The sequence below is a fragment of the Onychomys torridus genome, chromosome 3 (assembly GCF_903995425.1).
Source record: "Onychomys torridus chromosome 3, mOncTor1.1, whole genome shotgun sequence".
Classification (NCBI taxonomy): domain Eukaryota; kingdom Metazoa; phylum Chordata; class Mammalia; order Rodentia; family Cricetidae; genus Onychomys; species Onychomys torridus.
The window spans coordinates 1,385,713-1,399,226 of NC_050445.1; the positions used below are offsets into that span (position 1 = coordinate 1,385,713).

The 13,514-nt window shown below is 52.3% G+C and overlaps 1 protein-coding gene across 3 annotated transcripts; it reads right to left on the minus strand.

Annotated features, from left to right (window-relative positions):
- Positions 1-2,531: 2,531 nt before the first annotated feature.
- Asb10 (ankyrin repeat and SOCS box containing 10) lies at positions 2,532-12,422 on the minus strand. Of its 3 annotated transcripts, none has more exons than XM_036182953.1 (5): positions 12,089-12,422; positions 11,059-11,326; positions 7,587-8,106; positions 2,973-3,086; positions 2,532-2,718 (listed from the first exon to the last, which is right to left on the minus strand). In XM_036182953.1, the coding sequence occupies exons 1-5, from the start codon at positions 12,360-12,362 to the stop codon at positions 2,533-2,535; spliced, it is 1,362 nt and encodes a 453-aa protein (XP_036038846.1). In that variant the 5' UTR covers positions 12,363-12,422; the 3' UTR covers position 2,532. The 3 variants fall into 3 exon arrangements, with proteins under 3 accessions (XP_036038846.1, XP_036038845.1, XP_036038847.1); XM_036182952.1 differs by lacking the exon at positions 12,089-12,422 and adding an exon at positions 11,476-11,885; XM_036182954.1 differs by lacking the exons at positions 2,973-3,086; positions 12,089-12,422 and adding an exon at positions 11,476-11,785 and having other exon boundaries at positions 2,533-2,718.
- Positions 12,423-13,514: the final 1,092 nt, after the last annotated feature.

Sequence of the window (13,514 nt, forward strand, 5' to 3'; positions counted from 1 at the left end):
TAGCTGTTCAAGCCAAAAAACCTGTGAGGCATGCTAGGTGAGCCCCACATGTAGTCCATCAGCAAGCACTATCCGTCCCCACAGACTTCCAAAGCTGCTCCATTGCTACCCCCCTCTCATCCCAGGATGGCTGCTAATGCCTCCAACTGACCTTCTGGATTCCCTATGCTCCCCCCACTAAGCCAGCCACGCACAGCTGGGCACCCTGAGGGACACAGGCCCAGTTACTCTTCTGCTTTTCCCCACATTCTACATCCACAGTGGCTCCTCCTGTCATTCCGATCTCAGGTTAAACACCAGCCTTCTCAAAGAGTAGGACTCCCTGTCACTGAACCCAAAATAACTCCCCATTGCCGGCCCGTCGCTGTTTGCATCTGTCTCTATACTTAGTACTATGTGCGACTCTCTCTTGTTTGCCTGGCGTTTTCAGCAGAGTAGTGAGGACCAAGCCCTGGTGACCCCTGCAGCCTTGTGCCTGCCCTGCCTGGAACACAGTGAACTCGGACATCCTCTGGAACCCCTCATCTCAGGGATGAGACAGCGTCTTCCAGACAGATCCCCATAGGATGCCGAAGGACCTTCTTCATCGGGTTCCCAGTCAGCACCTGGAAATCCTCTCCTGGCCCCAACCTTTATCTTTGCAAAGTGAAGGTCTGCAGGGGACCTGACAGCCAACGTTTCCATGACTGAGGGTGCAAACAAACCCTGGACCCTCTTGGTCGTACCAGGGGCCATTCGCCAGCTCTCAAGCCATATGCTTGCACCTGAAGCCTAGGCTAGCAGGTGAGTCTAAGGTAGGTCCAGGCTCAGGGTCAAGGCCACCCACCGCCAGTCCACTTGCCTCCACAGCCTTCTCTCCTCCAGGCCCCGCCCCACAGTCTGGCTTCCTTTAGCCAGCTGGAAAAGCGCTCTCAAGCCTGGGAATTCTGTCCAGTGACCCTTGATATCAAGAACCACAGCACACTTGCTTGGTGCTCTGCAGCTGGATTGCCCCACCCACTGCCAACTGCTGCAGCTCCAGCTTGTAGGGTCCTGGTACTGCAGTATGAGCAGCTGCACCCTGGGTCTATCTGTCCACGGAAGTAGAAGCTTGAGTCTAGGGGAGGAGATTTTTGTTCCACAACAAGCTAACGGCAGAGTTGAGAGTAGAACCCAGCTCTGGTTCTAACAGGTCCACATTCTTGCTACCACAAAGCTATATTTAAAGAATCCAACTAATGCCAGGCTGGTAGCGCATGCCTTTCTTTAATCCCAGCACTTGGGAGGCAAAGGCAGGTGGATCTCTGTGAGTTCGAGGCCAGTCTGGGCTATAGAGTGAGTTCCAGGACAGCTTGGGCTAACAGAGAAACTCTGCCCCTCCCCACCAAAAAACTGGATTAAAGGTGCTGAAGAGATGGCTCGGCAGTTTAGAGCACTGGCTGCTCTTCCTAAGGACCTGGGTTCAGTTCCCAGCACCACACGGCAGCTCACAATCATCTGTAACTCAAGTTCTAGAGAACCTGACTTCCTCTTCTGGTCTCCAAGGACACCAGGCATGTACACTATGCACACCCATGTCCTTGAGTAAAACATCCTATGTAGAATAAAAAATGAAAAAGCGGAGTAAAAGGAACAAGAACAGATGTGCACTGAGTGACCTACAGGCTTAGGTAGTGGGTAAAGATGGTTGTTTTCCTAAACCCAGGCCTGAGGCGCTCAGAGAGTAACCAAGCCTTGCTTACTTTCTCTCCCACATATGCTGAGCCCTTTTCCCAGGGGCTCTCCCTTCTCTTCCAGCCCTTGGCCACCAGCTTCCCTTTGCTCCTGCCTTGGCCTTGCCCGGCCCTCAGGCTACCTATTCTGACAAACTCTCACTCTGGAGACTATTTACCTTCTCATGTGAGGAGAGGAGCCGGTTGGCCTGGGAGCAGCTGGTGGATACTGAAGGGAGAGGTGGGGCAGCTTATGCATGGGGCCACACCTACCGATTCTGTGGGAGGGAATCACCTCAAGGAAGGTGGAGGCTTGTTGGAGACAGTACCAAATCACAAAATTTGCAGGGTTTTTGGTTTCTTTTGTTGTTGTTGTTTATTTAAAAAAACAAAGTCTCACCAAGTAGCACAATGTGGCCACTCCCACCCTCCTGCCTCTACTTCCCAAGGACTAAGAGAACATCTGTGCCATTATTCTGGCCTTCAGCCTGGAAATCTCCAGTTAACATACAGGTTGGCACAGACGCTCTCTCTGCATCGGTATCGGCTAGATGCTCATCTGTTTTCTTCTCTCAAGTGTGGATCGAGGCATCCATTCCTGTCTTGAAGATGGACCTTGTGCTGGTGGCATGACCTGACTTGAGTCACTGCAGAGACATGCCCCTTGGGGAGCTTGCTTTGTTCTCAGGGCAGGGCACACCTGGAAGGAGAGAAAGGGCAGCAAAGAATTCCAGCGGCCCTGGAGCAGCTGCTTCGGGGCAGAACCTTCGTCCAGCTCTCTTGCCTCCTGCCCATGCCCCGTCCCCAAGCATGGCGGCCGTCCCCAGAAGCCAGGACCCACCTAGTAAAGCACATCCTCAAAGTCCAGCTGCAGGTAGCGGAGCAGGCTGGATGGCAGGGGAAGCCGTGGCAGTGCGTGGGGCAGACCGCCCTCCAGGTGACAGCGGAGTGCACAGCGGCTGAGATGCTGCAGCGACCTGGGCTGCCTCACCAAGGCAAAGAGGGATGAGTAGAATCGATGGTGCTTCTGGAGACGGGAGGAGGGGCTCGGTGAGGACAGCCTTGGACCACCAGCTCCCACTTCTTCTAACAGGACCAGGATGATGACCTCTGTGAGCATCTCAAGAACCTCATGAACACTCTCAGAACTCACTCCAGAGGGTATATTTTTCTAGGACATGAGTGGGCTGCTGGGTAATTTTTATGGAAGATTGACAAGGCTGCCCCCTAGGGAATGGTGTCTCTCGGGGCCAAGCTGAGTGATGTGTCCTGGACACTGACCTGCACAATTTCAGGTGGTACCAAGTCCCTGGCCTCCTCAGGAAGCTGCACCACGCAGTAGGTGTTCATCAGGACCTCGATGGTCCGTGGGGATGTGCACCAACGTTCTAGCACCTGCAAGAGAAAGACATTCATTAGGGATCTTATCAGGTCACATGGATGATTGGATGACAGTTGTAGGGTCAACTTTCTCCCCCAAATATACTGAAGTTCTAAGAGCTGACATATGTGTGACTTCGTTTGAAAATGGGGGCTTATTTACTTGATTATGTTTTTATTTTTATTTTCTCATTTACTTTTAAAGATTTTTATTTAAAATTATTTGTGTATATAAATGTGTTGCCTGTGTTTATGTCTGTACACCACATATGTGCAGTGTCTGTGGAGGCCAGAAGAGGACATTAGATCCCTGGAACTGGAATTAGAGACAGTTGTGAGCTGCCGTGTGGGTGGTGGGATTCAAACCCAGGTCCTTTGGAAAAATCAACAAATGTTTTTTAACTGCCAAGTCATCTGCCCAGCCCCTTTTAATTTATTTATTGAGATAGGTCCCACTGTATAGCCATGGCTCACCTCAAACCTCTTATGTAGACTTGGCTGATCTCAAACTCACAGAGGTCAACCTGCCTTTGCCTTCCAAGTGCTGGGACTAAAGATGTGTGTGACCTAATGCTTGACAAGAGTCTGTTATTTGTTATTTATTGTGTGTCTGGGTCTGTGTGTATTCTAGTTTGTGGGTGCCTTCAGAGATCAGAGAAGGGGGTCAGATCCCATGGAACTGGAGTTACAGGCTGTGGTGAGCCACCCATGTGGAGGCCCTTTAATTCTTGAATGCTGACATCACAAATTTGCACCACCACGCCCACTGTGGAAACAGGAATTTTGCAGATTCAGCCAAGTCAATGGTTATTAGGGTGGTCTCTATCTAATACAGCAGTTATTCTTATATGAAGAACAGGGCTTGGATATAGCCTAGTAATTTGCCTAGTGTTTATGAGACTGTAGTCTGATCCCCAGGACCACACAAACCAGGTGTGTAATGCCTGCGATCTCAGTAATCGAGACAAAAAGAGGAAGATCCAAAGTTCAAGACCATCCTTCATTCTATCACAAGTTCAGGGCCTGTTAGAAGAAAGGTGGCCCCATGAGAATCTCAGAGTGATACAGCCACAAGCCAAGGAATACCAGGGAATCACCAACGCTAGAGGTGTACAGTACACCTCCCTTGGGGCCTCCAGAAGGAACCAGCATTGTCAGCTCCTCTATTTCATGCCCTGGTCTTCAAACCTGGGAGGGGAGGACGGCTGTGGCTGTCCACGGCCCTGTCTGTGGCTGTCCCTGTCTGGCTGTCCACGGCCCTGTCTGTGGCTGTTCATGGCCCTGTCTGGCTGTCCATGGCCCTGTCTGTGGCTGTCCCTGTCTGGCTGTCCACGGCCCTGTCTGTGGCTGTCCCTGTCTGGCTGTCCATGGCCCTGTCTGTGGCTGTCCCTGTCTGGCTGTCCATGGCCCTGTCTGTGGCTGTCCCTGTCTGGCTGTCCACGGCCCTGTCTGTGGCTGTCCATGGCCCTGTGGTTCTTTGTTGGAGCAGCACCAGAAAACCAACAACTGTGTTTCTGGTGTTCCCGTGGCTTGTGCCCGATTCTTTCCCCATCACTTTGGAGGCATGGGCCTTTAATCTTCAGTCCTACTAGATAGGGACTGCTATTGTCCCCAAGTTACAAGTGAAGGAAATTGAGGCACAAAGAAGTAACAAAGCCTGGCCAGATTGCAGTTCTAGCAGGCATGCCTGGCACAGTGGCTCTTGGCTTCCAACTACTACACCACCCTGCCCTTCCACTTGTCTCCCCCAGGCTCTGTCCTGGATTTTTATACTGGCTAAAAGGTAGCCCTGGGCCTGGCTATGGGCTCCTGAGCAGATACAAACATCAGAGCTTGTGCTGGGGATGCAGCTCAGGCGGTAGAGGGCTTGCCTTGCATACACAAAGTCTTTGATACAATTGTAAGTACCATATGAACTTGGCTTGGGGTGCAGGCCAGTCATCCTGGCACTGGGGAGGTGGAGGCAGAAGGATCAGAAGTTCAAGGTCATCTTTGGCTCCATAGAGAGTTTGAAGCATCTGGGCTACATGAGAGCCTTCTCATAAACACAAAAGCCCTCACTGGAGCAATGCCTCCACGGTTAAGAGCACTTGCTGTTCTTGAAGATGACCCAGCATCTACATGGCATCTCACAATCACGGTAACTACAGTTCCAAGGACCCCTCTCCCGGCTCTTGTAGACACCAGGCATCTATTTGGTGCACAGACAAGAACGCGGGCAAAATACTCAATACACGTAAAAATGTTTTAAGTTTTTTAAAAAATCAAGCATGGTGGCACATGCCTTTAATCCCAGCACTCAGAGGTAGTGAATTACTATGTTCTGTCTCCCTGGGGAGCATTTCCACACAGAACCTGCACCTAGCCCATCGTAGACACCACCGCACACACCAGGAACCTGGAAACCCCTGCTTCCGGGGAGTAGTGGAGGCAGGTGGAAGGACCTTGTTCTGGCACAGGGGCTCCTGGAATCAGCACTTTATGGGTCCAGTGCTTCCATTTCTTGCCCTGTCTCTGGGCAGTACTTACCAGAGCTGTCTCAGCCTAGCCTGCCTGGGACTTTAGCTTATCTCCGCTGGAAATGCCTGCTCTGTTCCCTCCCTCTCTCCAAGGAGTCCCTGCCCCAAATCCCACCTCCAGGAAGCCTGTGCAGTCCTCCAGCCCTCACTGAGGCTGCGCCAGCCAGCCTTGCCCTCTCCCTTGCCTCATGTGTATATTGGTGAGACATCTGACAGCTTAGAAAGAGCTTTCTCAAGCATCAGCTTCATCCTAGAACACCAGCTAATGCACCCTGAGCACCATGCATAGGTCACGCCCTCTTCTAAGATTACACCTGTGAACCATATTTCCTACACTAACTCTAAGATGTGAGGAACTCTCCCGACCTCACTATTTTTTTAAAGATGAGGAAACAGGCATAGGACGATGAAGCAACTTGCACACACCCTGTGCCCTGCATTGGAGCCTACCTTTTTCATGGTCACCAGACTGGCAGGCTGTTGGCGGGCTGAGCAGCCCAGTGTGCATTCTCTGGTAAGCACTGGCCCTCTCTGCGCTACTGCAGCTTTCTATCCCCGACAGCACAGGCTATATGCCGTGCTAGGAGCTTGAGAGCCCAAGACTTTCAGTGGCTGCCTTACCGCCACACAAACAAGTGTCACAGTCCGGAGCCGCATGCAGTCTTCAGCAACAAGCCCAATGCGTGTGTTCCCGAGAACTGCTGAGGCCCGAGGGGCACACAGACAGTCTCAGAGTCAGCCTTGCTGGGAGGGCTGGGGCTCTAGCCAAGGCCTGAGGGGCTTCGGACTGTGAGAAAGGAACCCACGGTGTCCTTTACTCTGCCAGTCATCCCTTTCCCGGAGACAGCTAAGGGCCGGAGCAGGCTGACAGGGGCAGGTTTACGGGCAGAGGTAGGGGTCTCGGGATGTCTATCTGCTGCTGTACCAGGTCCTCTTCCTGCCCCCGCCCTGCGGGGAAATCATTAGCTGTCAGAACCGCAGTCAGATTACAGGGAATTGCTCGTCTCCTAATTATCTGGTGTTAATAGGAGATTAATTAGTGTTAATTGTTGATTTTCTTGTATTTTCCCAAAGGGGAGACCAATCTGCCGAACTCTCGGGCTGTTTAATTATTTGGTCTTGCTTAGGAATCCAGACAGATGCTGCTAGGTTTGTGAGCAAAGGGGAGAGGCAGGGACTACAGGAGTGACTCAGAAGAGGAGGGCTGGGCTAGCGGGGACCTGCCCGAAGCTGTCACCCCTCCCAGAAGGCCAATTTAGCCTTGACATATCCCCTTTGAGAACAACTGTCCCCACTGCAGGCCCAGCAGCCTCCACGTTGTAATGCGGCTCAGCATAGCATGAGCCAAATTCCTTTCCAGGACAACCTACCCCAGCATCTCAAGTAGAACCCACTTCGGAGACGCTGACCTAAGACAAAGCTTGAAGATGACAGTGAAAAGCATTGTCAGAGGGTGGGGACAGCTAGCTGGCAGTGTGTGTGGGGGTTGTCCTACACTTCAGAAAGCAGAACTGTGTTCCTTTGCTCTTGAGCCTTGCTTGGGGAGCAGCGGATGCAAGCTCTGTCCACGGGAAGGCTCGCCCAGGGCCAGGGCACATCTTGCTCAGCCAATCCTGCTGCTATGCCAGACCTCTTCAGACTCTGTCTTCCTCAGCCCAGTGTCTGAGGAAGGCCCCTAAGCCCTCACTGCTCCCCTCATCAGCCCTGGCTCTTCTGTCCTGATCGTTCATAACCGTCCCACAGCCCTCAGTCCATCTTCCTCAAGTGTATGCACACACGTGCACACACACACACACACACACACACACACACACACACACACACACACTTGCTGTTGGTTCCTTATTCTTAGATCTCACTTACTTATTGGATGAAAGAAGAAACTAATCTGTCTGCTCAAGGCCTCCAAGTTACTTTGAGAAGCAAACAAACATGGCTGTCCTGGTCCCCAAACCAGAATGACCTTTCCCTGCCTTCAGCCCCATGCCCCCTGTACCTTGGGGAGTGCCCCTGGCCAGACTCGGACAGCACCATGGTTGAGGAGAGCTCGCACCGTGTGCTCAGGGCTGTGGGCCAGGGCTGTAGCCGGACCTTGCAGAGCACAGTGCAGAGGTGTATGTCCCCCATAGTCCATGGCATTAGCACTGACACCACAGGACAGGAGCAGCTCCACAACAGACGAATGGCCATGGCGGCAGGCCAGGTGCAGGGGCCGCTGCTTGTCCTGGTCAGCAGCGTCTGCATCTGCCCCAACTGACAGCAGCAAGCTGCACAGCTGGAAACAGCGGTTGGTGGTGGCCTCGGCATCCGCGGGGGATTGACAGCGGACATCACAGGCAGCCAGCAGTGGTGTCCAACCTTCAGCATTGCGGGTGTCAGGACATGCACCCCATCTTAGAAGCAGGTCTGCTAGTTCCACATGGCCCAGCCGGGCAGCTGTGTGCAGAGGAGTCTCTTCTTCATCCTCAGACCGACCGTCCACATGCGCTCCAAACTTCAGGAGCAACTCCACACACCTAATCAGGGAGAGAGGGGGCCAAGCAAAGTGTATGTCTGCTGGTCTGGGCACAGCAAACACACCAGGGACTCTGTGGACCTCATGGTTCTACACCTTCCTTCCATCCCTGCTTTCCCAGAAACAGGAGGCAGAATCAGCTGTGGACTCTCTGTGCTTGCTCTCCAATTCTGGAACTCAGATGACCTCTTTTCTCTGCCTCTAAAGTTGTGAGATTACAGAACTTTACACCAGCCATCACAGCCCACGGTGACATCTTCTTGGGTTTTGTTTGAAAAGGTTTATTTTTACTATTTTTAAAATGGTGTGTGTGTGTGTGTGTGTGTGTGTGTGTGTGTGTGTGTGTGTAAGCATGTGCTCAAAGGCATTTGATCCTTCAGCCTGAAGCTGGAGTTATTGGCAGTTGTGAACTGCTTGATATGGGTGCTGGGAATCAAACTCGGGTCTCTGTGAAGACAGTACATGCTCTTAACTGCTGAGTCATCTCTTCATTCAATAGCCTCAAAACCAAACTCTCAGGAGTTGGAGAGACGGCTTAGCAATCAGGAGCACGGCTGCTTTTCCAGAGGACCCAGGTTCAATCCCCAGCAACCATATGGTGGCTTACAGCCATCCAAACTCCAGTTCTAGGAAACTCTATAGCCTTCTTCTGACCTCCTTAGGCACCAGACACATACATGGCACACATATATACATGTAGGCAAAACACACACATAAAATCAAATAACCTTTAAAAACAAAACCTGAGTTCTTTCTGCAGGAATCATCCTCATGTGAATACAAGCCACAAAGAAGTCACCGTGTGGTTGGAACATGTTCCTCTTTTGGCCCAGCCTCAGTCCCTGGTATTCTATCACTCTCACATCCTAGAGAACACCAAAGCTGTGAGGACGGGGATCTTGCACAGGCTTATACATTAGTGAGAGATGGAGCTGACGGAGCTCAGCGATTTAGAGCACTGATTGCTTTCCCAAAAGACCCTTGTTTGGTTTCCTGCACCCACGTAGTATCACCATTCATGGTATGGCTTTTTTTTTTTTTTTCTTTTTTGAGGCAGGGTTTCTCTGTAGCTTTGGAGCTTACCCTGGAACTCACTTTGCAGACCAGCCTGGCCTTGAACTCACAGAGCTCCACTTGGCTCTGCCTCCTGAGTGCTGGGATTGAAAGTGTGCGCCACCACCGCCCGGCTGGAAATTTTTATATTGTATGTATTTTACTGCAATTGCTTATTTACTTTTTGTTAGGGCTTCTAGGGAACTTTAAATTACATCCACGGCTCACCTGTTCCCTCTCTCTTTCTCTCAGTCTCTGTTTTGTTGAGAAAGGGTCTGATCTTGATATGTAGCCAAGGGTGACCTTGAACTCCACTCCTCCTGCCTGTATGTCCCATTGCTAGGGCTGCAGGTGTATGCCACTATGCCTTGATCTACTTTAGTTTTTTTTTTAAGATTTATTTATTTATTATGTATACAGCATTTATGACTGTGGGCCAGATGAGGGCACCAGATCTCATTACAGATGGTTGTGAGCCACCATGTGGTTGCTGGGAATTGAACTCAGGACCTTTGGGAGAGCAGTCAGTGCTCTTCACCTTTGAGCTATCTCTCCAGCCTCATACTTTAGATTTCTATTGGACCATACTGGTATAGACTATTTCAACTGTGATGTGACTAACCCTGGGAAACGCCCTGGTGGTGAATGAGCTTAACAGGGGGACAAGGTCTACAGGAGGGCACTCAATGGTGACTTGTCCCTGTCTACAAGGCATGAAGTCATGGAGGGAGGGCCTGAGTTCTTGGGGTTTCCAAGGACCCTTCTGTTCAGATTCCACAGTGAGGACAAGTGGTAAGTGGGTTCTGAATCACAGGTCACAATAATTTTAGGTCAACGCAAAGGAATATTTCCTTGTGGAAGATGAATCACAGGCACACTTTGATGTGCCAATCAGTATCTTATGAGTTTAAATTAGTTCTTCTGTTGTGCTTGGGATAAGACCCTGGGCTCTGGGAAGCAAGCACCCTACCACTGAGCCACACCCCCTTGAACTTAGTCCTTTTCCCTCTCAGTATGCAGCCAAGGATGGCCGTGAACTCCTAACCCTCATGCCTTCATCTCTCAAGATGCTGGTATTATAAGCTATTCTTTTGTGTGTGTGTGTGGAGCTGAGGATCAAACCCAGGGCCTTGCACTTGCTAGGCAAGCACTCTACCACTGAGCTAAATCCCCAACCCCTCCTTAAGCTATTCTTGAGCTCATGGTTGTGGGCTCACCCTGATAATGTGGGAATCCTGCCTGCTGCTCTACCCACTCCCAGTCCTTTAGAGTCTGTTTGGGCTACAAGACAGCAGATCCCCTGAGAATAGGACCATGGAACACTGGATGAGCAAACAAAATGTTAAAATTTCACAGTAGTATCATCTTCTCCATTACCAAGCTGGCCAGAGCCCTCAGTGAAGTCCATGAGGCTGGGCCCCCGCTCCAGCTCTCCACACTCACCCAGGGGAGCAGAAAAACCATCTCAAGTTAGCACGCTCCTGTGGTTCCTTTCTTTCTTTTTTTTTTTTTTTTCTTTCTTTTTTTTTTTTTTTAATTTTGAGACAGGGTGTCTCTGTGTAGTTTTGGTGCCTGTCCTGGATGGATCTCACTCTGTAGACCAGGCTGGCCTCGAACTCACAGAGATCTGCCTGGCTCTGCCTCCGGAGTGCTGGTATTTTTTTTTTTTTTTTTAATGTGGAGCTGAGGATTGAACCCAGGGTCTTGCGCTTTCAAGCCTCTACCACTGAGCTAAATCCCCAACCCCTCCGAGTGCTGGGATTAAAGGTAAGTGCCACCACCGCCTGGCTTCCTGTGGTTTCTTAACCTGGACCAATGGATGTCTTGGGAGTGACTGCATATTGACACCATCAGCCCATCCTGTCCCTTGAGAGTGGGTCCAGGATGAGAGGTCACTCACTCAAGGATACCAGGGCCCCTGCAGAGGTGCAAAGGGCGTTTCCCATCCTGGTCAGGGATGTTGGGGTCCGCTCCAGCCACCAGCAGCACATGGACACAGGCGGTATGACCTGCAGTACAGGCTTCATGCAGGGCAGTGCGGCCTCCAGGGGCACTGTCTGGCTTGGCTCGACGCTTCAACAGCAACCGAAGAACTTCAGTGTGGCCACGGCTGGCTGCCACATGCAGTGGAGTGGTCAGCTCCTCTTCATATGTCAGAGACCAGAGTCCTAGAAAGGGACAGAGGTCTCAGATCTCTCGGGATGGTAAAGAGCTGCCAGGCAAAGGGATGAAGCTGATAGAGGCGGAATGAAGGAACCCAGAGCTTGTTCTAAAGCCTCCCCTCTCCCGCTCGGACCCATCCATGCCCCGCCCATACTCAGAGCACGGATGTTGAAGCGGAAATCTCTCCATCGCTCTGGGTCGCTGGTATCAAAGATGGAGTCTGGAGCCAGGCCAGCGCTGGAGTCCGCAAGGATTTGAGAGACAGAGCCCACATCCCCAGCCAGTACTGCCTGCCAGAAGGCAAGGGCAGGTCCTGAAGCCGTGCGGGTGATGATAGGTCCCACGCCAGGCTTAAGGTGCTCCTCAGACGCTCTGTCAGGCTTCTCCACTAGCCTGGCACAGAGGGTGTGTCTGCCACCCTGAGGCTCTCCCTGGCACTCCTTTGGGGACCAGCTCATGAGCATTTGGGGAAAGGGAGACTTTCAGGGAGGAAGAGGAAGGGACTATTTGCCGAGAGGGGCAAACACAGGCAGAGGGAGCAGAGGCCCGTGTCCCTTGCTGGAGTCTGACCTGGCCACAGTGTCCCACCAGAGCTATTCTGGGCTCCACATGACTTCTATCTTGGGCCAAGGTCTAGATTGGGAAAGTTTGGTGTGAGGGAACGGCAGCTAGGGACTTCAGCTTGCCCTCAATCCTTGGGACCCCTGTTCCTGAGGCAGCCAGCCCAGCTCCCATCACAGGCCTCCCCAGACCCAGCTGCCCCTCACCCCTCTGGTGGCTGCTCCAGCGAGGCTCAGCTGCCCGGCTCTCCAGCAGCAGGTCAGCTGTGCTGTGGGGGGGGAACAGGTCCTGCAGCCTCGCCAGGTCCCCAGTGTACAGTGCGTTCTGCAGAGCCATGTCACGGCAGAGCAGTGGTGATGACCGAGGGGTCCTCCGGGCTGAATAGGACTGAGCTCTCCAGGTCTGGCAGGTAGGGGCAGAGGGGAGACACCCCGGATGATGTCTTCTGTGGGGTGGAGAACTCCTTCCCGCCCCAGGCATGGCTGGTTTCTAGGAGAGGGAGCCAAAGGAGCGAGACTTGAGCCACGCTGAAGTTGGACTGTGCAGGCAATGCTGGGCTCCAGCCAGGGGGAGTCCAATATGGGAGGAGCAGGAGAGCCACCAGGCCAGCTGGAAATAGCACTGGTCTCTGAGTGCTCAATGGAGCTTCTGCTGGAGACAGGGGAGAAAGGAGCAGGACAGAGCGGTGTGGAAGCAACTCCGAGCTTTACTCCCAGGCTGAATGGCGTCAAGGTTGATGCTCTGTCCAAGCCATTGCCTCCAGGACAAAAACAAAAAGTTCTGGAGGAGAGGGTGTGCCTGGGGACACACAGGTAACTTGCCCCAGAGCCGGGACTCAACCTGTGACCCTAAGCCACTTGTTCCATTATCGGTCAGCTCCAGATGCGTAGTCTGTGACCTCAAGGGAGGCTGCTGATTCCTGTTCCTCGAATACAACCTTCCGCTCCTAAACCCAAAGGAACCTGGTGGAGATGAGCATCAGAGACTCTGTGTGGGGCACTCCCAGGGCTTCTCTGGAAGACAGACTCCGTCCAGGCAAACAGGGCTCAGTCCTCAGGCAGCAAAAGAATCACTCCCACGCCCATCCCAGCTGCTGACCTGCTCTGATCCTCAATGCTTATCCTAGATGCTGGCCCCATTCCCATCCCAGGTACCAACTTCCCGCCCAGCTCAAGTTCTGGCTTCCCATCTAGGTACCAGTCCCCCATACACACCCCAGGCATCAGCTTCCCCTGCCCATCTCAGGTGCCAGTTCACTCCCTGGATGACCCCCAGCATCTCGTACGTGGCATCTCTACCCCTCCCTAATTGTACGGAAGGCTTAGCTGGAAGTGATACAGGAAACCTCTCTTGACCATTCAGCCCAGAAGATAGACTGCTTTTGTTGAGGAAGGCGGGAATAAAAAGCAAAAGAATGGGGGTTGGGGATTTAGCTCAGTGGTAGAGCGCTTGCCTAGCAAGCGCAAGGACCTGGGTTTGAGCCTCAGCTCCAAAAAAAAAAAAAAAAAAAAAAAAAAAAAAGCGAAAGAATGGAGAAAGGAAAAGTGGAGGTAAGCCCTTGGGCTGGGTTCTGTGGAGTCTGCCTGCCGTGGGCTCTATGCTCTCACCTGGTCTGGCTCACACTGGCAGGGC